This window comes from Anas acuta, chromosome 5, assembly GCF_963932015.1.
Source record: "Anas acuta chromosome 5, bAnaAcu1.1, whole genome shotgun sequence".
Classification (NCBI taxonomy): domain Eukaryota; kingdom Metazoa; phylum Chordata; class Aves; order Anseriformes; family Anatidae; genus Anas; species Anas acuta.
In genome coordinates, this window is record NC_088983.1 from 31,118,512 (window position 1) to 31,145,992 (window position 27,481).

General features: G+C 45.4%; 2 protein-coding genes across 2 annotated transcripts; both read left to right on the top strand.

Annotated features, from left to right (window-relative positions):
- The first annotated feature begins 237 nt into the window (after positions 1-237).
- KNSTRN (kinetochore localized astrin (SPAG5) binding protein) lies at positions 238-6,362 on the top strand. The gene is made up of 8 exons (XM_068683655.1): positions 238-371; positions 1,314-1,446; positions 2,133-2,189; positions 2,413-2,512; positions 4,425-4,539; positions 4,846-4,907; positions 5,026-5,100; positions 5,962-6,362. The coding sequence occupies exons 2-8, from the start codon at positions 1,322-1,324 to the stop codon at positions 6,091-6,093; spliced, it is 666 nt and encodes a 221-aa protein (XP_068539756.1). The 5' UTR covers positions 238-371; positions 1,314-1,321; the 3' UTR covers positions 6,094-6,362.
- A 155-nt stretch (positions 6,363-6,517) lies between these two features.
- IVD (isovaleryl-CoA dehydrogenase) lies at positions 6,518-23,644 on the top strand. The gene is made up of 12 exons (XM_068683654.1): positions 6,518-6,692; positions 8,547-8,636; positions 10,564-10,615; positions 13,391-13,560; positions 15,641-15,734; positions 16,212-16,348; positions 17,410-17,506; positions 19,947-20,040; positions 21,246-21,327; positions 21,599-21,703; positions 22,312-22,384; positions 22,495-23,644. The coding sequence occupies exons 1-12, from the start codon at positions 6,552-6,554 to the stop codon at positions 22,626-22,628; spliced, it is 1,269 nt and encodes a 422-aa protein (XP_068539755.1). The 5' UTR covers positions 6,518-6,551; the 3' UTR covers positions 22,629-23,644.
- Positions 23,645-27,481: the final 3,837 nt, after the last annotated feature.

Here is a 27,481-nt window from a genome sequence, read left to right on the forward strand (position 1 = left end):
ACTCGGGGCGGTTTGAGCCACCTCAAGCACAGGAGGCACACCCAAGGCTCAGCAGCGAGCGAAACTCCCCCTGAGGGTCTCAAACACCTCCAGGGCTCCGCTTCCCGAGCGGCCACCCGGCGGTGGGAGACAGCAGGTAGCGCCCTGCCCGCCCCCTCAGGGCGGCCGCCATTTGCCCTGCGCCTCCCCTCAGGGGAGAGCTCTTCCCCGCTGCCATGCGCGGGGCGCTCCTGCGCATGCGCGGCGCCGCCCGACCGTTGGGCGCCCGCTCCGGTTCAAACGGCGGCTGAGGCAGCGGGCGGCTCGTGTGGGAGCGGAGCGGAACCGGAGCCGATTCGGAGCGGAAACGGAGCCAAAACGGAGCCCTGTGGGTGAGTCCAGGCCCCCGGAGAGCCCAGGGTGCTGAAGGGAGGCCTGGGAGGGAGCTGTGGTGCAGCCGTGGGTTTCGCTCCGTGGAGTTTTTGTGGGTGGTCTGGGCCCGTTTTGTTAAACGCCCTTGTAGCGGTTTGCTGCTGTGTGAGGAACCCGGCTTTAAAAGGTAAAATGTGGGGAGCTGGTCCCTAGAGGGCTGCCCAGAGAGGCTGTGGGTGCCCTGGAGGTGTTCAAGGCCAGGCTGGAGGGGCCTCTGGGCAACCTGGTCTGTGGGAGGTGACCCTGCCGTGGCAGGGGGTTGGAATTAGATGATCTTTAAGGTCTCTTTCAACCCAAACTGTCCCATGTCGCTTGAAGAGACTTGAGAAAAAAAAAAAAAAAAAAAAAAAAAAAAACACCACACACACAAACAAACAAAAAAACCTTCAAAAATCCATTGTATCAACAAGGCTTTATGTACTCAAATAGCTGTGGTTTAAAATAAACTTTACAGAGAAAGTTAATTCTCTCTAGGTATTTTAAGGAGTGTGTCTACACTTAATGAAGAGAAACGGAAAGTTCTGAGAACTTTCAAGTGGGCTGTGTATGTTTTACTTCAAGCACTGAACAACTTTGCTTGGAACGCTGTGGCTTGCTGACTACTTGGTGTTGAGATTCCCTTTATTATTGTGCCTGTGTTATCATTTTCAAACTTCATTTCATTAGTGCTAGCCTGATAACTATGTTCTGAGACTGTTTACCAGGGTATACTTACAGCTTATTCTGAACCCTGTATGCTGGGAGGAATTTGAAGATTGCCCTTAGCTGTTGCTACCTTAAATTATCTACTCTAGTCAGATATAACTGTGATCTCAAACTGAAGGTTTATGATCCACTAGTACTGCATATTTTGGTGATCTTCTGTAGACCATAGTGTTTTAATTGTTGTCTTTTTCTTGCAGAAACGCAGATGGCTTTTTCTTCGAAGAAACAATGTGTTGGTAAAACACTAGAGCCAGAGTTCAACGAAGATCCTAATTTTAACTTTACCTCCAGTATTCCAGCAGATGGTGTCTTCAAAGCTACTAATCAAGGGTAAATGAAAGAGAAGTATAGATGGATTTATTACTTGACAAATGTCCTAAAGACAGTGTAGCATTTCACGGAACCATTTAGCCTTGAAAAGACTCTTAAGTCCAACTAGCCAACATTCCCAAGTACACTAAACTGCATTCCTAAGTGCCACATCTACACACCTCCTAAATACCTCCAGGGTTGGTGACACCACCGCCTCTCTGGGAAGCCCGTTCCAATGCCTAACCACCTTTTCCACATAGAAATTCTTCCTAATATCCAACCAAAACTTCCCTGGTGCAACTTGAGACTATTTCCTTGTGTCCTATCTATCACTTTTCACCTGAGAAAAGAGACTGACATCCTTCTTACTGCACCCTCCTTTCAACTAGTTGTAGAGTGATGAGGTCTCTACTCAGCTTTTTCTCCAGGCTAAATAGCCCTAGTTACCTCAGATGCTCCTTATTTGTATTGTTTTCTAATCCTTTTGCCAGCTTTGTTGCCCTTCTCTGAACACGTCTAGCAACTCAATCTCTTTCTTATAGTGGCCCAAAATCTCTTATATGGCCCAAAACTGACCCGAGTACTCAAGGTGCAGACTCACCAGTGCTAAGTACAGAGGGATATTCAGATCTTGTCACATGAAAAGCTTTAGTAATCTGTAAGTATTCAGTGATCTGATAATTGTATTCTACATATCTTTTAAGGATTCCTAAATCTGCCAAGAAAGCGGAACCACTTTTGAAGAAGACTGCTACAAGAGGGTATGTTTCTTCACATTGCTCTTAGTTGTCCTTGTGCAGTAATGTTCCTTCTCAGAGAGTTATGATGAGCTCTAACCATATGCAGCTTTGTTGCCAAATTTGCTGATGAAATCTCTTGATCAGGAATAAGAGCAAATCCTTCATAGAAGAAAACGTTTGTGGAAGTAAAAGGTGTCTGATATTGATCTTTGTGCACTGAAGCCTTTGATGTTTGACACTATAGGCCTCTGAACAGACTCAAACTAGAAGCAGAGCTGAAGGCCAAGAATCAGCTGCTAGAAACAGCCAAGCAGCAGTTACACACCAGACTAACAGGAGCACAGGTAAGGATGGAAATGGGGTAGAAATCATTGAGTAGCTCGTATATTCTGCTCCTCTACAGGGCTAGATCAAAGGACTGGCTTACTCATTTTCCAGTCTTCATTGGAAGCCAGTAGAGTTTGAGTGGGATGGGTTCTTTTTGCCAACAACACCAAAGATATTTGGTAATTATCAGTGCTGCAAATGTATTTGGCTAGATAATGCATCCAGATCGCTGTTAACAGCCACCAGAACTCAGTTCCATCTTGAACTCATTGCAGGAGAATGTTTCCAGTTCAGTGATATACTTGCACAAAATTCTAATAAAAGAACCTCACTATTACCAGATTCTTCCTAGCTACATGAAGAGAAACAGTACATAATCACTCAGTACTTGACACTGATCATTTGAGATCTATGAATTCTTTTTCATCTTAATGTATTATTACAGTAGATGAGCTATTTTGTTTGTTTGATCATCCTTGTCTCACTTGCCCGGTCCTTCCTAGTTCTGTTAACCAGTCACAAGTACGGTGTGCCACAGCACATGGCATTGGAGATGTGGGTTCAGGGGTGTGTATGGTCACATTTTAGTAACTAAGAACATTTGAGTTCTGGTTACTGTTGTGCTCTAAACGTTTGAGTGAGTGACCTCATTCACTTCTGTGTATTCAACTGAGAGATCAGTGTATGTAGCCTTGTTTCCTCGTGTGCTATTGTATCGTATTATTGTGTAGTCTTTTAATATCTGGATAGGCTTCTGCAATTTTTTCCCATCTGCTCATCACTGATGAGGAGGCCACACCTGGAGCATTGTATCCAGTTCTGGGTTCTGAGTACAGAAAGACAAAGACATACTGGGGAGAGCCCAATGAAGGGCCACTAAAATGTTGAACGGGCTGGAGCATCTCTCCTGTGAGGAGACACTGAGAGCTGGGACAGCTCAGCATAGATAAGAGAAGGCTTATAGGGAATCTTATCAATGTATATGTGAAGGGAGGCTGTAAAGAAGACGGTGCCAGGCTCTTTTCAGTGGTGCCCAGTGACAGGACAAGAGGCAGTGGGCAGAAACTTAAACACAGGAGCTTCTGTCTGAACTTCATGCTTGAGCAGGGGTTGGACCAGATGGCTTCCAGAGGTCCATTCCCACCCCAGTGATTCTGTAAAATTCACCAAAGATTTTACTTTCTTGATTCAAGTTTAGATTCAGAAATGGTACCCCATTATTCATCGCCTCTTGCCGATCACTTCAGAACACAGTGCAGCTTCTCTCATGTGCAAGAGGCCCTACTTGTAGCCTTTGGTTGTACAAGCTTGCTTTATTTCCTAGTTCTTGACTGGTTACTAATCTGTGAGATGATCTTTCCTTTTATCTCACAGCTTAATTTCTTTAAGAGCCTTTGAGACCTCCTATGGGATGTTCAAAAAAGCTTCTGGCACTATCAGCGGGATCACCCTAATCCACATGCTTATTGATTCTCCTGGAGAATTACATTCAACTCGTGAGGTTGATCAGCTTATCTGATTGCCTGGTAGTATCTGAATTATGCAGGGAATAATGCTGTGGCCTACAGATTCTAAGATGCCCCTTCCTTCCTGGAGTTAGCCGCTCTTCTATGCATAAAACTCTTGAAATATTATATATAGAGCACAAGAAAATACATGCTAGAACTGCCTAAAAGGAATTTATCTCTAGGCTTTTTTTTTTTTTTTTTAAGCCATTGCTATGACATGTGCAAGTGATAAATCTTGTCAAGTAGCAGAAGTAAGGGTCTGTTTCTCTGCAGTGGTAGAGCTGGAAGGGTAGGATATAATTCTTGGTACTAGAGGTGCAATGGCAATGTTAAGCCATTAACATTGCACTGAGCATTGCCAATTAACGTGAAAAAATTCCCCCTGGCAACTTGATTCACTTAAAACCTGTGTTAATGACAGAGCACTATAAAGGAATTAAAGGAGAAGAATGAAGGCCTGGTACAAGAAGTCGAGAAGCTCAAGAAGTTTCAGGAGACATGCATGGTCATTTTAGAAAGCAGAAACATTGATCCTGGTAAGGGCTATGCATTTTACATGCTGTTCTGGTAGTTCTTCAGAACGCTTTTCCTTTTTCTTTTTCCTTTGTATTTGTTAGTATTCATAAAACATTTGGCTCCTACTTTCCCAAGGAAATACTGGGGGGGATTTTTTTTTTCTAGTGTAAGAGAAATAGACACTTCCTTCAGGCAGCCCTGTCCTGGATAAATTTTGAAAGCAATTTACTTCTTCATGCTGTAGAAAGATATTTTGAGAAGCTGTTAGTTCCTACAAGCAAAGTTATCAATGAACATCTAATGTACAGATGTATCTCATAAATCAGTTACAGGCAGCAACATTGTGGAGGAGGAAGAAAAGACGAGGGAATGCCAGAAGCAGACAACGGTAAGAATTTTTGAAATGGCAGTGAGTTAAATGGACTTTGGTGAGAACTTTGTGTGTAAAAACAGCTGCTGACATGTTCGTTCACATTATATTACACCATTTTCCTTTGGCTCTTCAGCTGTTGACTGAGAAGCTCCTGGCAGAACTGAGGGTATTTAATGAAGCAGCTGAAAAAGAAAAAGAAGCACTTCAGGTAAGGCTGACTTTGTTTCAGAGTCAGACAGGTAGTGAACATCTGGTGCTGAGAGAAATTTTAAAGCTTGTTTTCCACCTCATGCTGCTCTGGTCTCTAGATAGCAAATGCCTGCAGCCTTACTAATCTTCCCTAAGTGCAGTAAGGGAACGGTATGTGTTACTCCACTTCTAAATAGAGGGCTTAGAGCAAAGTCTGGGAGGGGCAACAGTAGTTCTTATCAAAGTCACTTGTAGTTTAATGATACACAATTCAACTTGGAACAAGATAGAAGATGGAAGCGATGCTAAAGACTGATAGCTTTCAAATGAGGCTCGATCAGTTCCTGTGTAAAGATGGTTGTCAATGCTGGAAATGCAGCTGTCGCTGCTTAGAGCAGCTCTTCTCAAGAGGCTTTTCAAGACTGTTGCAGGTGGTTGCAAGCACCACTGGAAAAATGCTGAGAAAACTTGACCTAATCTGAAGTCTTGCAGACTGTTGACCTCACGGAGCTAAGAAGTATGCAAGCACAAGCAGCTTCAATAATATGATTTGTCTATGTACTGACCAAAATAGTCATTAAATTACAGCTCTGACATTCTTGGTAAGAAGCTTGAGCTGCTTATTGAAATCACTATTACATAAGGCTAAACTTTTGGTCGTGGTTAAGTTAGCATTTTTCTCAAGGAGTTGTGAAGAGATGAAAAAGTGAAAGATGTCCCAGTCAAGGTAGGCTAACCTTAGCTTAGCAGGTGAGGCTGAGTACAAAAATGTCTGGAGTTTTTTTTCCCCCTGTTTTAGTTGCAGCTGTTTTGGAAGTTTAGTTCTGCTATTCTGCACTGTCATGTTAGTGAGATGTTGTACGCTGACTTTTCCATACAGATGGCAACGGCTAAGTGGAAACTGGCAGAAGAAACGAGGCAGCAGTCCCTGGAGAAGCATTCTTCCTTCCAAGCAGAAATGCAGGAATGTTCAGCAATACTCACTGAGCTGGAGAAGCTTCTGGCTGCGTGAGGCACAAGAATGGACTGCGCTGCCTTTCCTTGTTTTACTAATAGTTCAGTGGTCTCTACCCTCAAGCCTGGTCCCTGTGTCGGGTCCAAAACAGTGAGCTGGGCAGGCTCCTGAGCAATCCCTGCCGGAACAGCACCTGCAGCGTGGGAACCAAGCAGCAGCAGCACTGGTGAAGTGCTCAGAGCTCCTGTCTTTCCAGTGGGGCTTATCCTGTAATCTTTCTGAGTTATTTTTTAAGTGTTAATAAAGTGTTTTCGATTAAATCTTTCGGAAGGACGTACGGGTGCACAGTCCCCGAGTTCCTTCTCCTTAATGCCGAGGCAGCGCTGCACCATTACTCCCCGTCACCTCTGCCACCCATAGCCTCCAGCCGAGCGGCGGGGCCGGCTGCTGGGCGGGCCGGGCCTCTCCCCGGGGCCGGGCCACGCTTGCGCACCGGTGCCGGCGGGGGGGTAGCGATGGCGGCGGCGGCCCTGCGGAGAGCGGCGGTGACAGCGGGCGGCGCGGGGCGGCGCCGAGCGCTGGGGTGGCCGCGGCGGGGCTGCGCCGGGCTGGCGGTGGACGATGCCGTCAACGGGCTGAGCGACGAGCAGCGGCAGGTACGGGCGGGCCCCGGCCCCGGCCCCGGCCCCGGCCCCGGCCCCGGCCCCGGCCCCGGCCCCGGCCCCGGCCCCGGCCCCGGCCCCGGCCCCGGCCCCGGCCCCGGCCCCGGCCCCGGCCCCGGCCCCGGCCCCGTGGCGCGCCTTCCCGCGGGGGTGTGTCGGCCTCGGCGGCTGCTGATTGGCTGCGGCCGCGGGGAGCTGACCTATCCCCGGGGCGCTCCCATGGCGCGCCGCCGCCACGTGTGCGCTCTGCCCACGGGGCACAGCGGGTGGCCGGGCCCTGGTGCGCAGCGCAGGGAGGGAGGGGGCTGCGAAGGGTTGTGGCTCGGCTGTGTTGTTCTCTGGTCATCAAGGGACCCAAAGCTTTAGGGTGTTAGTTCTGAGCTTTACGGTGTCTCGTGTGTGAGGCCTTGCCTGCTGCCAGCCGTCATAGTATTTATTCCCGATTGCCCCAGGGAATGGAATGATAGGCAGCGTCTTCACAGGCTTCTGCCAGTGAAACTTGGCCTCGGTGCTTCTCGGATTTGCAGCTATTGCCACACTTGCTGCGTAATTATGACAGTGCAAGTGTACAGGTGTACAAAAAACTTGTTCGTACTTATCTGCTTACTTGGGAAGTGGAGTACTGTAGTACTTCCTGCTGTTTTCTTTGCCTGGTTTGTGTTTGTGATTTATAAGCTCACCAGCTTGAATTAACTTGATGTTTCTGTGTGCTTCTAAATTTAACAAGCATAAAAGGGAGAAAATAATCTTGTAACTTGTGTGTCTCTTGTGGAAAAGTTTCTGATCTGAAGATCAGAAACAGATCTTCAGTAATGTTAATCTGTAAATTAAGAGGACTCGTAACTGTTATAAGCTGGTTTGGTGTGTCTGGGATGCCTGTCAGAGTCCACCCCCATCCTCCTTCAGTCTCTAATGATTAACGATTTTAAGCTATTATTTTCAAGCTTTATTCTCAAGTTTACTGCTGTCAATTTTGTTACAATGGAAGCTTTAATATTTAAAAAAGGAGAAAAATAAAAAACAAGAAAAGAGAAAAGCCCATCAACAGAGGAATAAACTTGTTTGGTGGTACTGGAATCCAGTGTCTGGGTAGCCATGGAAACTAACATATCTTTTTGATCTGAAAAGAGAGAAAGGCAGAGCAGCTCAGGCATATTTTGCTTTGCTGCATTTGCTGCTTCTTCAGGTTTTGGTTAAAGAGCAGAGGGTTTCAGTCTCTGAATGTTCCTTCGTCAGCATTAATTTGTGGGAATAAAGAATCAAGAGGGAAAAATAGAATTTTTAAGCTCTACTGTACTATCTAGACAAAGTTTTTGAATGTTCACATTAAAAACACATTAAGGTATTTTATAAGCTTCTTTAGTGTGCATATAGACTTCTGCAGAATGCATGTGAGTAATTGGATCTTAATATTTAGAAGAACTTTGAGTTCATCTACATTTAATTAAATGAAGCCACAGGCAGGTACTCGATGGGGGTAATGAATCATGAGCTCGGTTCACCAGTTCTCAAAGTTTCCTGACCCAAACATCCCCTGAAACCCCAGTGCAGGCAGGAAACAGTTCCCCAGCACACTCTCATGCTGGGGTAAGATTAAGTTAACTGTCAAGAGGAACTTAAGTTCTCTCTTGAGGACTTCTCTTAAGACCTCTTGCAAAAAGGCTAAAGAGAGTTCCATATTCTCTTTCAGCTAATAACCTGAAATACTGATTTCCTTATGATCTTGTGCTTCTGGGTTTGAGATCATTGGATCGCCTGTCAGGGGAGCATTGGAAGTATCCTAGAGAAGAAGATGACAATATATTAATGGGGTGTAACGTATGCGTTTCTCCTCACCTCTTTTCCCAGCTTAGGCAGACCATGACAAAGTTCTGTCAAGAGCATTTGGCTCCGAAGGCCCAACAAATTGACCAGGAGAATGAATTCAAAGGCATGCGGGTAAGTATTTCATGCGTGCCTGTGAAATAGATGGCAGTCTGTACTTTGATCTGTGTGTAGGCTCAAACCAGGAATTCCAGTCCGCACCACAGGAAGATACGCATCAACTCTTCAAACTTGTAAGCTATAGAGAAAAGAAACAAAACAAAACAAAACAAAAACAACCCTTTGCTTTCTTGTTTCTTCTTTTGTTAGTTTTTAACAACTTGGGGAAAGACTGAACTAGTGTCAAAAAAAAAAAAGAGATAGAGATGGATTGATAATGGTCTTGTTTGGATTCTCATCGTGGTGTTTCTGCCTGGCCCTGTTCAAAGACTCCTCCTCTAATATGTGTGTTGTACTGTCCTAGCTAGGACTCTTGTTTTGGACAGCCTGGATATCTGAGCTTCCTCTCAAACTTGCTTTGGAAACGCTGTGTGCAAATGCAGAAATGTAGAATGGTTTGACTGTTGAGCTGAAAGTTTTCTTCCTAATAAAACCAACAGACTCTCTGCAATAGGAAGGTTTGATTGATAAAAATGAGAGACCTCGCTGTTGGTTTTCATAAGCTCCACAAGACTTAAAACGTTCAGAACATCTGCTAGGATTTCCTACAGCTCTGATGCTGATATTTTCAGGGCTATGCGCGTGGCTTTGAAGTTAGCTATATAGATTTAGTCTGGCGTACCAGATGTCATCCAGTGCTATTGAATAATACTTTTTAAAGTCTCTGGAGGCTATTTACAGATAACTGTAATCTCTGGCCACCAAGTCCACGTGAGAAGCATTCACCTGCGTGGCCATCCCCTAACAGAGGAGAGCCCGCAGATTGAAGCAACACCAGAGATGGCTCACCTAGCATGTGTGTCCTTCGATGGTGGTGTCCCTTGCTACTGCACTGTGCCATGGCTTTTCTCTTCCTCTGTAATGCCATGTGCCCTGCACAGCCGATGTGTTTGTCTCAAGCCAGGCAGTGGCTCCGTGCCTCAAGCCGAGTGGCTGCAGAGCAGCGGTTAATTGCATGCTGCTGTTGCAGGACAATAAGCCTGGGCGAAGGGAGGAGCTGGCAGTCAAGGACAGGCTGCCCTCTAGCAGATGGACTTTGTAGGGTGTGTGTCCAGCTGCACACAACTAAGCAGCCTTATCCAGTCCCCACGTGCCGCAGATCTCCCAGGAGGCTCAGAAGCCTAGAGGCTTGTGTATGGAGTGGCCATTGTGGATTCAGCTCTCTTGGCTTCGCAAGTCCAGAGCGTTCACCAGAAATCATCATTTTTTATAACTTTTCTAATACCTTTGCCTACCTCAGCAGTTGCTTTTCCTGACCCAGCTGTAACGCTTCCTTTTTTTTTTTTAATATAAGCTCTCACAAAGAGGTTTCCTTGGCTTTACTCACCAGTTTCTGGTTTTACCTTAGTCTTAAATTGTTCAGTGATTGCAACTCTTCTCAGGACTTTCCAGGCCTTCAGTCACGGATAACTTATTCTAGCTGTGGCAATCACAGGCTAATAGACCTACACAGTATTGCCAAAGCAGCATGACAAGGTTGTGTGAGGTAAAAAGCAAGCATAAATTTAAGACATGACATCCTAAATTACCTTTAGCCAGAAACAGCATACGAAAGCCTAGAATTTTTGAAGGTAATTGAAGGTTTTAATTCACCTAAATTCTTAAACTGGGTAATGTGTTAAAATCTTAGGACCTGTCCTTCCCAAATTAAATTTAGGCTTGTGAGTTGCCTCCCTGCATAACTGGAATCCTTAAGCCTGTGTGGGTTCTTGGTTGGAAGCATGGAGCTGCTGCTGCAGGAGGAATGGTACTGATGTGATGATCTCTGAGGTTTCCCATAAATAGGGTAAATCAGCGTGTCCAGTGAGCTACCTGGGAAGACTTTTCACCCTGCTGGCCTGACCACACATCTGGACTGATTACTTTTGTTGTGTATTTGTAGGAGTTTTGGAAGAAACTCGGGGAATTGGGAGTTCTGGGGATCACAGCTCCTGGTAAGTGTTTTCCTGCCTCCGACCATCTGCTGGGTGATTCCTCACACAAAAGAGAGACGACTTAAACTCACCCTTTCCAGCTCATAACGTCCTCGTCTGTGATGTGACATCTGTTTTTGTCCAGAAGCTGCTGTTTTCATGGTTTTTAAAACTCTTTGGACACTTCTGTTGTTCTTTACCAAGGAAAAAGGAGCTTGATTCAGTAGACTGCTGGACAATTATAAAATTGGCTTTTGCAACTTACAAGTACTGTTCAGAAATGTTTTCTCCAGATATACATGTAAAATAAACACATACAACTTGAATGTGTTTGTGCTTCTCCCATATGAGGCGTTTGCTTCAAGTTTTGAAGCCTGAGAGCTACAGATAAAAGTATCCTAGAGCAAGCATCCATCTCTAATAGAAGAAGTTACAGGGTATTAAACAATGCCGTGAAAAGCTGTGATAGCTAATGGAGGGCTGACAGCATCCAACCCGTCAGAAAAAAAAAATCGGGTAAATCTTATTCAGCCTTGTCCAGGTTAGTTGAAAAGTGTTTTGATTAATGTTACAGATTACTGAGCCTGCCGTGGTCATGCTGAATGCGCTAACGCAGTGTAATGAGGAGAAGCCCTTAGTGGAGAAAAGCAGCCAATGGGGCCTTTATTTCCCCATCGTAAAGTCTGTGTTTCTAGATGTGTGTGTGCAAAGGCTTCTGCAGAAGCAAGCTGAATAGCAATGCGTTGAAATAATGCCTCTGCATTTCTTTCCGTGGCACCAAGTCTGCTTGAAAGAGTCTCTATTTCTGCTTTCTTTCTCTTTACTCTTCCCAATTTACTGCTGCTCCTGTTTTTTCTCACTCTTACCTTCTTTCTTCTTTGATGTTGTGCCTGAGGCTTACAGCAGTTTCCCACACTATAAATAAGCTATCCCCTCATGAGTCCTGTCTTTTTTGATTTCCTGAAAGATTTACCTCTAAAACCTTGCTATGCCCAAACGTGCAATTTTTGATTGTATTGCTATGTGCAGTTTCTTTATTGGCATTGGTTTTGCTGTAGGAGGTGGAGGCTGGACCTGGGGATGTGAAGATAATGTGAAATCTTATGAGAGTGCATGATCAATTAAATGGTGTGCTTCAGCACCAGTGGGTCAAGTCTATTAAAGAAACATTTTGAAGAAGTGCTTTTTACTTTATTTTTAAAACTTAGTAAACTGTGTTGCTTTGGGGTAAATTTGTGTTTATTTTATAGAAAAAAAAAATAAGAAATGCAAATGCTTTGGAATAATCATACAGGCACATCATATGTAAAGAGTAATTTTGAAATGGCACCATCAGCCTAGATCACTGCAGCTTGTATTATATAAATAGTTGTCTGCTAGGAATATTTTCTTGTACCTCTTGCAGTACAAAGTAGTTACTTACCTGTACTGCTTACAGCAGGCAGTTGCCTTTCCTGTATCGAGGCAATAGCATCCAACCCAGCAGGCAGTATAGCAGATCTTTTGTTTTGGCACACGTGAGAAGTGGTTAAACCCATCTTTCAGGATACTGAGAGTGAAAACCCAAACCCTGATTCAGGGTGGAGAGGTGATTTTGGAGGATAAAGAGCCCTGCAGATAAAGACAGCTGTCAGAATGGGTGACGTGGGAGAAAAGCTGCATCTAATGGTAGTGGCTGCTGTATTAATTCGGGTTTGGGGCAGTGGCTCTCTTTCAGCCCAGGTTATGCTCTTGCTCATCTCTTTGGTCACTGCACGTGCAAACGTATCTTGCTCTTACTGTTGCTGCTGCTTGCTTACAGCACTCATGTTAATGACTAGTTGGTGCTTGCAGGTTATTTCCCTGGCTAGTTTGTGGTGGCTTATGTCCTCCTCTTTTAGTTCTTCCCTTATCGGTATGATCACTTGCTTCTTGCCTGCTCAGCTTTTACTTTTGGATGAAACTGTGTGTATACAAATGTGTGTGTAAGTAGATGTATTTATGTAGGCTGTCAATGCTCGAGGCCACTGTGCATTTCTCAGCCACCTTTTGTTTTGTTTTGTTGCCTTCTCCCTCCTTGTCTCACCCTGTGTCTTTAATCTTATCAGCCACTGGTTTAAGACTCACCTCAGGGTGCCCAGCTGGACTTGCTCTTACAACTTGATCTCTGAAATCCACATTCTTGCTGCTCTTGAATTACAGCGGTTAAATTTTAGGATCATTCTCATTCCAGACCCATCATCCCTCAAAGCGCTGATCTCCTGTATGTTTGTGGGCATTAGAAGTCCCTAATACCCCAGATCTTAGACCAGTTTGAGGGTTCCTTTTTTATTTAAAGGTCCTCGTTAATACAAACATAGTTAGACTTGCAAACTTTGCTCCTTTTCCCCTCTCCTAATGCAGGTTGGCATCTTATGATTTAATCCTCATGATGGTATTAACGTTGCACGTAGGGATAGTTGCCAAGAAAGATTCCTTGTTGTGCAAGCGTTGGTAGCATGTTTTAGGTATATCCTTATCCATGTAATATTTATGAAATACGCCTCACAAGCACAAATCATTATCGATTGTGCTGAAGAAGTAATGTCGCTGTACTTTTAAGATAAAACTCAAATTCTGAGAGGATGGGGAAAGCCAGAGGTGCCCATCTCAGAGAGAGAGAAAAAAAAAAAAAAAAAAGAAATAAAACCCAGCAAAAATCAGCAGCCAAAACCAGCAGCACTCTTGTCTCAGATCTCACTCAAGACAGCCCAGCCCAGGGGTCTTGTGCACGTGTGCTGTGTCCCGTGGTGGTTAACGTGGGGTTTTTCTTCTCAGTGAAGTACGGTGGATCTGCTTTGGGGTACCTGGACCACGTGCTGGTGATGGAGGAAATTTCTCGTGCATCAGCAGCTGTGGGTCTTAGCTATGGAGCCCACTCCAACCTCTGTATCAACCAGCTGGTGCGGAACGGCAACGAAGCCCAGAAGGAGAAGTACTTGCCCAAGGTATAAGGCAGGATGGGGACTGGAAAGCATCCTGGTTTGGGTGGTGGTTTTGGGGACGAGTTGGGGAGAAAGGGGATTGCATGCTTTAAGGTGTTAGGGAATACAATAGATTTTGCTGCATTATGAGGTTTGGGACACTAAAATACAACAGAGTGCACTAGATTTAATGTTTTTGCTGTTGCTGATCTGGTCTGTCACTATCCATGTTTTCTGAAAGCATGTTTGTGCCTGGCTTCTTCTATCCGGCTCCTGTTTGTAGATATAGGGGTGAAGAGTCAGAGTTGCCACTGTATCCACATGCTTGTGGAATTAATATGTTTTTAATGAAAAAGCATACCCTTCTTGCACAGAGGGTCTACTTGTTTCTAGTAGGCAGCAACAGAATAAAGCCAAAAAAAATTTGTAACACACAAAAAACCAGCAGTTTTTTAAAATTATTTTTAATATTTTACTTTCCTGGGAATTTCGTGCCTTTCTGTGCCTTTCCTTTGACAAACAACCGTCTGCTTTAAAGTGTGTAGATTGTAGATGCAAGGAGGGATGTAGAGTTAGCAAGAGCTGAAAGTAGCTGCTCTGCAGCACTCCTAAAGTACCAGAGCAGTGCATGGTACAGATGCATGCAAGGATGTGCTTTCTTTCATTGTGTGCAGCGTTTTAAGCACCAGCTGGTTTCAGTGCTCCAGCCTCTAGGAAATACTTTATTAACCAAACTTGCCTTTCCCTAACTTGATAATTTGGATTCCTTAATTTGCATTGAAAGAGCATCTTGTGGAACTCAGAATTTGTGTAATCTTTGTACCTCAGCCTGTGTCAGGTCCCATGCCTGCAGGCAATGAGGATGGGGCAGTACCTGAGTTATGGGGAGCTGGGACAGGCAGACAGCCTCTGCAGACCTTTGTCACCAAAGGAGGCTGTGGAGTGACACTGGATTATATTTTTAAAACTTTCTAAAGTGCTTGGAGACTTCTGTGCTTCTTGCTCCTTATATATTTTATATTCTGCAGTTTTTACTACCCCAGTGCTTGGTTTGCTGCCTGTGCTAATTAACTGTGAGCATCTTCATCACGTAAAGCTTTGATGTTTGTAACCTGCCTGGTAAACAGATTTCTCTGTTTATACATATGGAGAAATGTAACTGAATCCCAGCTACTGAAATTATCACCGCAAGAAACTTGACTTAAACCATGTGCAAGGCACAGTGTTGCTTCCTCAAAGCATTCTTGTGCAGCTTGGCAATACGTAACCCCAAGCTGTCCTCGTTGCTGCTCAGGGGTGTTTTAATGCCATCATTCGCTGGCTTTCAGCATGAGATGTGCTGTCCCTAGTTCCAACTCGCCTTGGTTCATGCTGAAGTACTTAGTGGTACTTATTTAATTAGCATTGAGCATATCGCTGACTGCTGGTGAAATGCACTAATGTATGGGATTCTCTGAACGTAGCTTTTAAGCATGGAACTTTTTTTTGTTAAAAAGAAGGGGGATCAAAAGGAGAGAATGGATGAATGTGCATGGGGGGAGAATCAAGGAGAAAAGCTCAGGATGAAGGAACAGGAAAGGGGAAGCAGCAGCTATGCCCAAGCGTGGCATGAGCAGGCACAGAAGCAGTGTGTCCACCTGCTATTTTAATAGGAGTGTGGGGAGACAGGGCTATGGGAATGCTGCTAAGAACTTTCCAATCTCTTTTCACAGTCCTTCCTGGCCTCTTGTGTTCAATAACTCTTGTTTATCTAAAAGGGCAGTTGTGAAGCGTGGAGCAAGGAGCTTGTGAAAGGCATATGGCTGCCTGCATGGTTCTTTTGGCACCTTCCTGGAGATAGCTGCCTGCAGCTCTGTGTATAAAGCACTCACTCAGATGTGAGTTAAGCCATCCTCCTCCTCCCGCTGTGCTTTGGTGCTGTTCCCTCAGCACAGCAGCACAGGGGAGCTCCCTGTGAGGACTCCACCAGGAGCAAAGTCTTTTTGGCAGCTCTTGCATGGAATAGCTAGGATGGAGATACACAAAAAGAAGTGGAATATCCCTAAAGAAGGAATAGAAACAATGCTACTATTCCACCTCTTTTTCTTGTATTTGTCTCTTCCAGCTAATCAGTGGGGAGCACGTTGGAGCCCTAGCGATGAGCGAGCCTAATGCTGGATCTGATGTTGTGTCCATGAAGCTGAAAGCGGATAAGAAAGGTAAAACCTGTCAGGTGCTTCCTGGGTGGGTAGCCAGCATAAATGCCTCCTGTAAACTTAAAGTAACCTCCCTAACACCGTTCAGAAATGGTGCTTAGCCTTGGATTTGCCAAGCAATGTTAGTGGCCTTGTACAACTCCCAGAATAATCTGGGATAAAGCAAACATACTGAAAGTGATAAAGCGAGGTAGTGAAGATGTGGAATGGGTGGTTGCATGTCCAAAAGTAGACTTCTGATTGTGGTGGTGGAATATGGTGGTATGATGGACCTATTGCTAGAAGCCTTCATTTGTCAGGGATTCATTAAACTGACTTTGGACTCCAGAAATGAAGGGAATGAGTTTTCTTGAGCTCGAGAAAGATTTGTGCATGTTGTTTGTGGGAATCCTTGAAAGCCAGTTTTGAAACAAATGGGGTGAGGATGTCAGTGTTGCTCTGTCTGTTGTGAGCTAACAGGCTGCAGCTCTGTACTTCCAGGGGACTACTTCGTTTTGAATGGGAACAAATTTTGGATTACCAACGGGCCTGATGCAGATGTTCTCATCGTTTATGCTAAAACAAACCTTAATGCTGTACCAGCCTCCCAAGGTATAACTGCATTCATCGTGGAGAAGGTAAGTTTACATAGGTTTACATTACTGTTTAGTAACTCTCACAATTTAATTCTTTTTTTTTTTTTTTTTGAAGCTACCTCCTTCAGCCTTATGGTCTTGTTTAGAAACCAGATAGTTTTCTTTCCACAGCCATCACCCCCTTCCTCAAAGAGACGCTATTACCTGCCTGAATTTTATAAGCTCATGAGGTTAGGCCTCTGCCCCAGTGATATGGCAGGTTGCACTGCCAGCTGGGAGCTTCTGGATTTTGGCATCCAAGCACCTAGCCAGCCTTTTGGGCTAAAAATATGGAGAGAACAGTCAAGATCCTAATAAAAATGGACTTTTGCTTGTTGCCCAAAATTGTCAGGAGTTATGGAGACCCTGTAAATCTGTCCTACTGTCTGTCCTGTGATCTATCCCTGCATTTTTTAATGTCAATACATTGAAATAACTTTATTCATTTTCCCTCCTCTTTCTTTCACTGCCCTTTTGGATTCCTGCAGTGACCCAAACATGCAAGTAAAAGTGATCAGAAACAGGACTTTTGATAGGGACCCCTTGGGAAGCGGGTATCTTTTGGGGTCTTTCTTCCCTTTTAGTTAACTAGGGCTATGCTAGACACATTTTCATCCCCACAAGGAAGATAGGAAGCTGTAATAAAACAAATGGTACTGGAAATAGATCTCAGATCAGTAAACCTTCTGATGGCCTTACTGGACTGAGAGACTAGAATAGTTCAGGCACTGTCAGCACTTGCAGTCCTTGCTGTAGAGAAGTGCTTGTGTTGGCAGCTGGCCAAATCTCTATTTGTTTAATATTTATGTGCAACAGAAAATTAATCCACTCCATTTGAAAAGTGGATCCACTCAGTTTGCCACATGTCCACATTTCTCGGATTATTTGCTTCCTGCTTGTACTTGTGCCTGGTTTTGTCCCCACAGTGGGTGCTTCCTTGACTCCCTTCTGGTGCTCCACATGTACTCATGTGGTCAAGGAAATTTCACACATCTGTAGTGATTTTTAGTCTTTCGGAATTGAGAGATATGAGACTCAGTTTTAATGTCTTGGCTTTTTTGCAGGGAACCCCAGGTTTCAGCACAGCGCAGAAACTTGATAAGCTGGGAATGAGAGGGTCTAACACCTGTGAATTGATCTTTGAGGACTGTAAGGTCCCCGGTAAGCTGGCTTCAAATCACGGCAGTATACATGTGGGGTGGCTCACTCTCTTCTTGCTTAGATAAATTGGATCACCAATTACATGCATGTTCAGACTGTGACCTAGAGGGCTTTGTAGATGGTTATCTGCTCTTTGGCAACCTCCTAAGAGCTGGTGAAATTGGGAAGGTGCAGTCTGATGGATTCCAATGAACAGGCACATCCCGTGTTAGGTCACTCTTGTTTCTCCCTCAGGGACCTAACTCTTAACCACTGCTTTTACAAAGCCTAGATGAGGCTTTCAGAGAAACTTCTGATTGTTTCCATTAGAGCTCCCCAAATAGTACATAGGAGAACTTATTTGCATTGAAGTTTCTTTTCTCCAAAAATGACTGAAGGCTACCTGCCAGCCTTCCGGTTTGTTTATAACATTTCTGAATTCTTGTGGTGTCAGGGCCTGAAAATAAATGTCCTTTCCACTCTTAATACAGCAGGGGCAACTGTAGTGGCTATTTTTGTTGATAGAAAGTTCACAGCCACTCTATAGCAAGTAGAGGAGATCCTTTATCTGAACTCCAGAAACTCCCAACAGCATGTCTGCAGAGCAAGCATCTCCACTGCTCCCCATACACAAAACAGCTGCTTTGCAGCATGTGGAAGGGTTTCAGCTGAAATCTGACGTTTCTGACTTGACTGAATCCCTCCACTCTGAAATCAGAAAGTCCAGTACCCGAGTCTTCAGATCATCTTCTGGGTAATCATCTGCACAGAACAGCATGTTCTCATGGTAACAAGATTCCATTTTCTGATAGCTCGGGGAAGCACATCGCTGCATGTTGGAAGTTAACACACTTTGCACTATGGCCATTAATGCTGCTTCTGATTTTCTGCATTGGCAGCTGAAGCATTTTGCTGTTTCATACGTCTGCAGGATCTTTCTCTCATATCAAAATGTCTTCCTCTAGCACTGCAATTCCATCAGCTTTAAAATACAGGGGGTTCGTTGTCAGCCATGCTACAGTGAGTGTTTTTTCTCATACTTAGTGGATTCATTTGGTCATGTTGCTTTCATAAAAGTTGGTTCAGAGCGTCAACTTTCATTGCTGTGACATGCAGCCAGCAAGCCCACCCCCTCCTTGCACAGTCAACACATATTCTTCAGCAACCTATCCATCCCTTTTCCCAGGACGTACAGGAAAATATTCAGGCTATTTGGTCCTTTTTGTTTGTTTTCAAGCTATTAGATGTCATTACTTCTGAACGGTTACGTCACTTTATTATTACTGATTCCCGCATTTATGTTCTGTTCTTCAAAGTGATATTTGCTATTAGTGTTTTTCTTTGTTTCTGGAGGTGTGTGGGGGAGCAGATGCTGAGTTTTTTCTCTGAGAGCCAAGCATCATTTTTCATTTTTTAAACTCATGATCCTGGTCCTGTAGAAGCTGGACTTTTCCATGCAGTACACCAGCACGCTCTTCAACAAGCAGCAGAAGACAATGCAGTCCTTGAGCTTCTGCCCCTGAAAGAGATTATTTGCTTCAGGAGATTAGCTGCATGTGTCCACAAGTCCTGCCACATTTTCTCATTGCATATTGCACCTCTCAGATCTCTTGTGATCAAAGCCTGAAGCATATGTCAGTTCTTCTATGGGGCATGCTAAGTGAATAATCTCTGTCCATCTGCAAAGCAGAGTTGGTAGGCTGTAAGTTCTCTCCTGACTGCAGGAATACAGCCGTACTGAGATGAGCCTTTTGTTCCTGCTTCTGTTTATATTGTTAACATCAGTGCATACTTTAAGTTGTCCCACAATGACACGGCTTTCAGTCTTTTTCTCAGCCCATTATCAAATATGTTTTTTTTTTTTCCATTTTTACAGAAATAATACTCATCTTTGAAAATGTGTATTTGTAACAAACACAATGTTCTGCTCTGTTCCCCTCACAGAAGGTGTGATAAATTTGCATTTTCCAGTCTCAGAAGGCCAATGTATAACCCCAACACATGCTGAGTGGTGAGCTTTGGTTGGTTGCCCATGCAAGTTTTGATTCCTGTATTAGGAATGCCCAGTGAGGTGACCTGAGTATATCAGATGAGAATTTGGATGGTATTGGAAATGAATGCAATGTCTGCTGAGTGTGGTAACACCTTTTGGTCACTGTCAGTTTGGGTTAGATACAAACTAATGGGATGGTGAAGAGGGCTCCCAGTTTGTCCTCGAGGTGATTGTCTCCTATTCACGTTGATACAAATGCTAAGCTGGAAGGTCTCAGCTCAGATACACTTTATAACCATTTACTGCTTTTCCTTTTTGGCTCTGTTTGGATTGAAAAGATGTTTCAGTGTCAGGGAGTGTATTCATTGAAACTCAGCCTGTCTAGCTCGCCCTGAATGTTTGCAACTCAAGCCAGAAAGAAAGTTGTGTGTGAGTAAAAGCTTACCAATCATTTTCTTTTGCTTGCAGCTGAAAATGTCTTGGGGGCACTGAGCAAGGGAGTCTACGTGTTGATGAGTGGGCTGGACCTGGAGAGACTCGTGCTGTCTGGTGGGCCACTGGGGTAAGGGTTTGTCATCTTTCATAGATTATAAGGCTGGAAAGACGGTTCACAATCACCTGGCCCAGTGGGGTCTCCAGGTGGGATTGCACCTCTCTGTAGGATACTGAGATACTGGGGCAGCTTTGGAGAGAAGAGGAAAGTGTGACTGGAGGAGGTGGCTGGGTCGGAGCCACATGAGGGAAGCAGAAGCAGGGAGATCTGTAGCTTCTGGGAACTCGTTAGCTGTGTTATAACTGCTCTAATGGGCTCCTGCTGGAGGGTGCTCAGCTCGGCACTCCTAGGCAGCTGCAGGGAGCTCTTCTTTTGCTCTGTGTGCGCTCCATCTTTTCTGTTAGCTCTCCTCACCTCTCCGTTCTTCATGGAGGCTTTTCTCCGTTTGAAAGCATCTAGGTGAAACATGTTGAGGGCTAAGGGATAAAAGAAGCAATGCAAGAAGGAAAGTTTGGGAATCCCTGCCCTCTGGTGTTGCGCAGGCGAGGTGGTTCTCTGGATTGATCATCCAGAGCATGGTTTTGAAAATGTTGGTCTTGACATAAATGTTACCAGGAGTGGGAGGTCTGCTTCAGTCCCTGAGAGCTGGGAATAGCCAGCTCTGCATTTGTGTTACTGATCCTTTAAACCTTAAAAGCACTATCCAGACTGCCACATAGAAGGATCTTTGGACTGGATAAAAGGTTTGTTATTCGCTTACTCAGTCCTTAAGGTTCCTAACAACTTACTTTTCACCAAACAGCCCCTTTGTCTCCTCCCAAGTGGTATCTCTGTGCTAACTCTCATGTGGACAGATTATCTTCCACAAAGCAGGAAGAGGGTTTTTCACCATTTTTATTCTTGTCTACACTTTTTTATGCCGTCGGCTAATGCTCCTTTTGTTGGTCTTCTCTGGAGACATAAGGCAGCACAAGCTGTCCTAGCTACAGCTGTAAGAAAACTCTTCAACACCCCATCTCATTTCCCTGAATTAAGGAGGTGAGACCTTGCCCCAGGATGTCCCAAAAGAGCAACATGGAGAACACTGTGAAGAGAAACTGTGGCCTCTTAGATTTTATAGCATTGTTTGAGTGGAGCTATAAGGGAGACAGCAGGTTTTTTTTTTGTTTTGTTTTGTTTTTTTTAGGTAGAACCTTTTTGCCTTAGACTGAGCTTGCAAGATTTCAACATTATTTTTCTGTTGATTGTTCTGTTGTCTTCCTTCTCCTATCTAGGATCATGCAAGCTGTTCTTGACCATGCAATTCCATACCTACATGTAAGAGAAGCATTTGGACAGAAAATTGGCCAGTTCCAGGTGAGACAGAAAAGGAGTTAGAAGTTTTTGTCTCTTTTTTTTTTTTTTTTTTCTCTTAAAGAGAAGATGAGGAGCCCATTTATGGGAGGGCTTTTCATGGGGAGGTAGTTTAGGGTTTGTACTGGGGTTGGGAAGTAACGATGTGGTTTGGAGGTGAAAGGATCTCTGAGCCTGTTTACCTGAGGCCACTCCCACCCCCCTTACTCCCTGGGGTATTAAAACGTGAAGTTTTAACAGCTGTAAAATGGATCTCATCTTCTGTGCCGTGCAGCTCATGCAGGGCAAAATGGCCGATATGTACACGCGGCTGATGGCGTGCCGGCAGTACGTCTACAACGTGGCCAAGGCCTGTGACCACGGCCACATCAACGCAAAGGTGAGCTCGCTCCCGGGTGGGCTGTGTCTGCTGGGGGAATTCCCTTTCCTTTGGTCCCACAACATGAGCAGGGTGGATGTTTTGTATGGGAGCTAAAAATGATGTGCTCGCAGCTCTCCAAGTGCTGTTTTTCCCTCTGGAGAAAAAGAAACCATAGTCCTACAAGGGAACAGATTTAGCAGGATCAGTAGGTGTTTATTGGAAGCCCAAACACAATATCCTGCCTGTTGTACGGGGCTACGGCAGTCATCCCGAGGTGTTATCACCTCTACACACCGGCACTGTCACTGCATGCCTATTGAAGGAGAGGGCTGAGCATCTGACAGAGCGAAGCCCTGCATCCCAAATCAAATCACATTGGTCTCCTGTGGGCATGATGTGTTTGTGAAGGACCAGCTCCCCTGCTGCACTTGTTTTCTTGTCTTCACGTGGCCTGACACAAATGCTCTGCAGTGACAGACTGCCCCAGCTCCTTGCTTTCTGGGGAGTGAATCCTGTGCCTTTGTGAGGTGGTTTGGGCTCGTTAGATATATGTTAATTAGTGAAAAGGTTGGAGAAGGGCAGGCGGCATTTTTCCTGACTGTTGTGGTTTCTATCTCTCCTTGCAGGACTGTGCCGGAGTGATCCTCTACTCAGCAGAGTGCGCTACCCAGGTGGCTCTGGATGGGATTCAGTGCCTCGGTAAGGTGCAGTCGCTGGCAGGGTTTGTGGCTTTGAGTGTGCTCTCACCTATCCCACCCTCACCCCCTGAAACGAGAGAGAAGTGACTTGTAACATCTTTTTGCTCGTAGGTGGGAATGGTTACATCAACGACTACCCGATGGGGCGCTTCCTGCGTGACGCCAAGCTCTACGAGATAGGGGCAGGCACCAGTGAAGTGCGCAGACTTATCATCGGCAGGGCCTTCAACGCAGCTTTCAAGTAAAGTCTGCCAGGGAAAAAGGCAGCACCCTGATCACTGTGAGGCCTTTGATAGTAGATACAGCAACGCACAACTCTTTTCTTCCTGTGATTCTGGGATCGTCACTTGTGGACTCTTTCCCACCTGCTTTGTGAACAGATGCTGCCGGACTGGGCTTGGGCAGAATGAATCAGTCTGTAGCAGGGAAGGAAAAAAATATATTTTTCTTCTCGTGATCAGCCTGATTCTCAGTGTTGCAGAGCTGAGGTTCATCAAGGAGACGTGCTGCCATCAAAGCAGGCTGTTGAGCAGTACACCTGGAACAAGAGGTGGCCACTGCTGAGCACAAACTCAATCCAAAAAAGGGACGAGGGAACAATTTAGTTCTCTTTTTAAAATCGAGTGCCATTAAATAGTTAGCATTTAGCATGCTACCACTGGAAAGGGAAATTGTTGTGACCTTGCAGTGGGATTGATAACTTCTGTTCTGGGGAACCACCTCCGTGATGTGGTTGGCGTTATCGTGAATGCTTGAGCATCATAGCTGCACAACCAGTGTGTTAGGTGATGATTCTTAAAATCATGTTAAAATACCACATCTGTTTCTTTGCATACTTCCTTTCCTATTCCTGCTGCTTCTCAAGATATTTCAATGCAGCCCAAAGTCTTTGCTTCTCTGATTGACTGCCTCCTGCTGAGTTATTCATTCAGATGTGTCACTATCCATCATTCTAGGAACAGTTAAAATGTCAGACCTGTATTGTGACATCCATGAATGAAGCAGGCAGGAGGAGGCTGACTTTTTAGGTTGGGGTTATTTGGTTTTGTTTGTTTATTCTTTTTCATTATTTTTTTTTTCTCTGAAGATTGTTTTTTCGGAAAAAGCGTGTGTTCACACTCCACTGTTGGTTGGCTAGAGAAGTCAGTGAGCACAGCAGTATTTGTGGGTGTCTTCAGGGCACATTATATACAGTGCGTTGAAGTTTATCTAGCCTTAATAAAGAAAACGGCACAGTATGCTGCCAGCCTTAAAGAGTGAATCACATGGAAAAATTGGATGGTGTAAATATGACAGAAGAGTGAATGAAACAGTTGCCATATAGGCAAACTCTCAGGAGCTTAACATAAATAACTTAAAGCTTTTTGTAATATTTGGTTGTAATTGACATCTATTTGTACTAGGTGACAGTAGCCTAATGCTGAATTTTAAAATACTACAAATTGAAGAAAAGCTCACCTTCCTGAATTGCCAGGTAGGTCACCCAAGTATTTATTAAAAAAAAAAAAATAAAAGCAGAGCTTCAGTTCTTCTGGAGTTAGTAACAGCTTCTTAATGGGGGCAGTACTTTCTTCCTAAACTTCATTTTTATTCAGCTACAGTGGGATCATTCTGGAAGTGTCCCAGGGTTTAATTTTCAATCTTCATTTCTGGGTAGAGCTAGTGGAGAGGGGACAGAGGTGACATTGTCTGTCAAGAATATCTCACTGAACTGCACCTAGAAATGTTTTGGAAATAAGCTTTGTCTAGAGGAGACATTTTATATTTTTTACTACCAAGTGATTACAGATGTCATCACCTGTACCTGCAAGTGACAAAACTGCAGATGCTGCACCCCAGCCTGGTGTCCCTGTGAGAGCCTTGGGGCAGAAGTTTTCAGATCTGCCCGAGTGAGTTGGTAGCAGATCCTGCTGTGACAAGTAGTGGCAGTTGTGCAGCCCTTGTACCTCTGAGCACTGTGGTCTGCTTGCATTTTTTCCAGCAAGCTGTGGCCAGAGCAAGTATGCAGAAACCGGTGCTGCAGGGTATGGTGCAGAGCTGTCTGCTCTCCAGGGTAAGTGCAGCTCCACGTCTCAGTAAATAAGCAAACCTCATCCGAAAGGTGGTGGGAGTGCTTGCCAGGGAGGTGAGGAGTATGAGCACGGTGTCTCTAACGCGCATCGGAAACTCGTGTCTTGCCTGCGTGTTCTGCAGCTCTTTAATATGGGAATGAATCACTGCAATTTTCCGTGAAAACTCTCAAAAGAACATTGGAGCTGAATCATTGTGTTATGATCTGTCTCCAGCCAGAGGAGCTTTTCTGAAATGAATGTCAGAGCAACATCGGGATGTGGCTAGATTCAGATTGTTTAAAAATATATATTCTAGGCTGGAAGGGATCCGCAGCTTTTTAAACCTGTCCTCTAATACCAGAGAGCTCTATTTTTTTTAATACAAATAATAAATAATGCCTTCCCTTTCTAGGCTGATCAGCACCTTTGAGTTAAAGGTGTAATGAATCAAAGTCTAACGCATCATGGGACAGGGTGGAAAGTGGGATTAATAAATCTTGAGCAGGGTTATGTTAATCAAACCTCGTCTGCTTCCACCGCAGCATGGCATGGGCTGCCTTTCCTTGCACGGAGCAGTTTTCACTGTGGTGTAAAAACAAAGCTCCCAGCACACCAGGGAGTGCTCCAGTGTTTAAGGTTAAGGGGTTTTTAATCTTTATGCAATACAATGAAATAAGCTTTTGCTGGACAGCCTGTGTCCCTATGGTGTTTCCCAGCAGAGGGCAGGTACAGACCTCATCTGGTACCCGCCACAGCGTCTCTGGGCTGGCAGCAGCTGAGGGACCAGCAGTGCCTTCCCTTGCCCACCCTTACTCTTACCTACTACAGCTCTTTTTTCCTAAGTGTTTAAAAATAAATATGTATGTATATAGAGAGAGATAGTGATGCACTGAGGCTGTGCCTCGGGCCCCCTCTGGAGAGCAGCAGGCAGGGCTGACAGGGAAAATGTGCAAGAGCGCTGCGCCTCTAACATGATCCTAAGGGATCCTGTGCCTTTAACATGATCCTGAGGGATCCTGAGGGATCATATTAGAGGCACAGTCTGAATTTGCAGTGGAGGTTTTCCTAGCCTGAGAAGCGTGTGGCTGATGGCAGAGCAGGGTTAATGTGCTGCACCCTTCCTGGTTCTGAAGTTGCTTGCCCTGTTTGCAGCTGGCTGCTCAGCAATGGGGAGAGAGAAAACATGGAGAACATAGGAAATTATTCACAAGGTAAAAAAACAGAGTTTATTTTAGCAGCATGTTTAAAATGGGGGGATTTTGAAAGAGGCAGATTTGTAGGGAAGCTTTTCCTAGTTTGTTAGGGATTCAGAAATGCTTCCTGTCCTGGGAAAGGCAGGGGTGAGAACACACACTCAGCAGCACCTGCCCACAGAATGAGTTTTGAGGTACTCCCATCATTGTTTTGAATGTGTGAAGCATCCATCCTGTAGCAGCTGGGTAGGTTTCACAGGTTAAGAGTTTATCGATTTCTTGAAAGAAGAAAAACCACACTCCGTTCGCTTGCTGAAGCTGCTCGCTCCTGGGGAATCCAGCTCAGGTGATTTATTTTTTTTGCTGTGTGTGTTCAGGGCTGCTCTGCAACTCATTCCCTGAGGTTGCAAACCTGATGAAAGAGCAGTCCTAGCATAATGACCTGAAGGTAGCAAAGCTCTGGCTCGGTTTGATCTTTTAGTGGTGAATTTTGCAGCTCACGTCATTCTGCTGAGCAACAGCCACGCTCGCCTTCAGCTCATGTGGACCTGAGGATGTTTTAATCTCAGGATCTCAGCTGCAGCTGCTGCAGTGGGTGGGTGCGTGAGACCGAGGCGTTCAAAACAAAATGGGTTGGCAAATTGTTTTGTGCAAGGGACGCGCAGGAAGTCTGGGGTGAGTCCTCCTGCCCAGTTTTCCTGCTGCATGCTGCTGCTCCACTCCCTTCTAGCTCTTCAGCTGTACAGCTGAGTTTCGATAAACACCGAATTTGCAAGGGGAAACTTGTTGTGTGTCCTTGATCGATGCCCCTTTGCTCTGCGAGCCCTCACTGGAGCTGCGAGCTTGTTGAGTAAAAGCTGGGCTGGGGCTGAGCTAGGGCCTGGCCAGAAATGGATCTGCTGCAGAAAACCATGCTGAACGAAAGGTGGAAGAACATGAATGACTCCTATTACCTCTGGGTGGAAGATGTTGAGGAGAAGACAGGCTGTGACCCCACCTCTGTCCTGCCACTTGCCTCCTGGGCAGGTGGGGCCATAGCTCCTTCACACCACGTCCAAACCTGGCACCTGTTGGAGGGGATGCTGACAGGTGTTTCCTTTATAAACACCATCAGGACGGTGGTTTTAGAACAAAAAACTGCTGTGGAAGGGTCTGGTTCTTACGAAACCAGCCCTGCCTTATACCTCAGAGCCCAGGCATGGTGTGAGGGTAAAGCAGGGCCAGTGGGATGCAGGCCCCCGCGTTTGGCCATGGCCATCCCTGCTTCTCAGGGGGTCTGTGTCTGTTGCTTCCCCCTCCAACCCCTTCCAGAGCCGTGCTGGGGCTGCCAGCTGGGTTTTCCAGGCCATTGCCTTGCTGTAGGACCACCCGCCAGCTCCCATCCCACCACAGGCCCCAGGGGGAAGCAGGAGGCCTCGCAGCTGCTTTTGTGGTGGGGGCAGCATGCATGCGCCCCTGTTTGTGCATGTGTGCGGCAGAGGATGCGGTTTCCTGCCCATCAGGCTGATCCACGAGGGGAAGGGAGGCTTTGTGGTGCGAGGTGACACATAATGAAAGTGGCAAAGAGTCTCACTTCCACCGGGCGGAGGAGCTGCGTTGAGGCAAAGCAGCCCTGTGGTGCTGCGCCTCGCTCCTTCCCCATGCACCAGCACGTCAATTGTGCGGCCCTGCTTGAAGCAGTGTTAAAAATCTCTGCTCATCTGGGCTTTCACTTTGCTTCTGGCCCTCCCCGCTGTGGTTTACGGTTGGTGCTGGAGCAGAGCCCTGCTGCTGTGTCACCTCCGTCCTGCACACGTGCGGCGGAGCTGCCTGCTTGCTGGGGGCGCCCATGCGGCCGCCCGCTTTTGCTGCCCC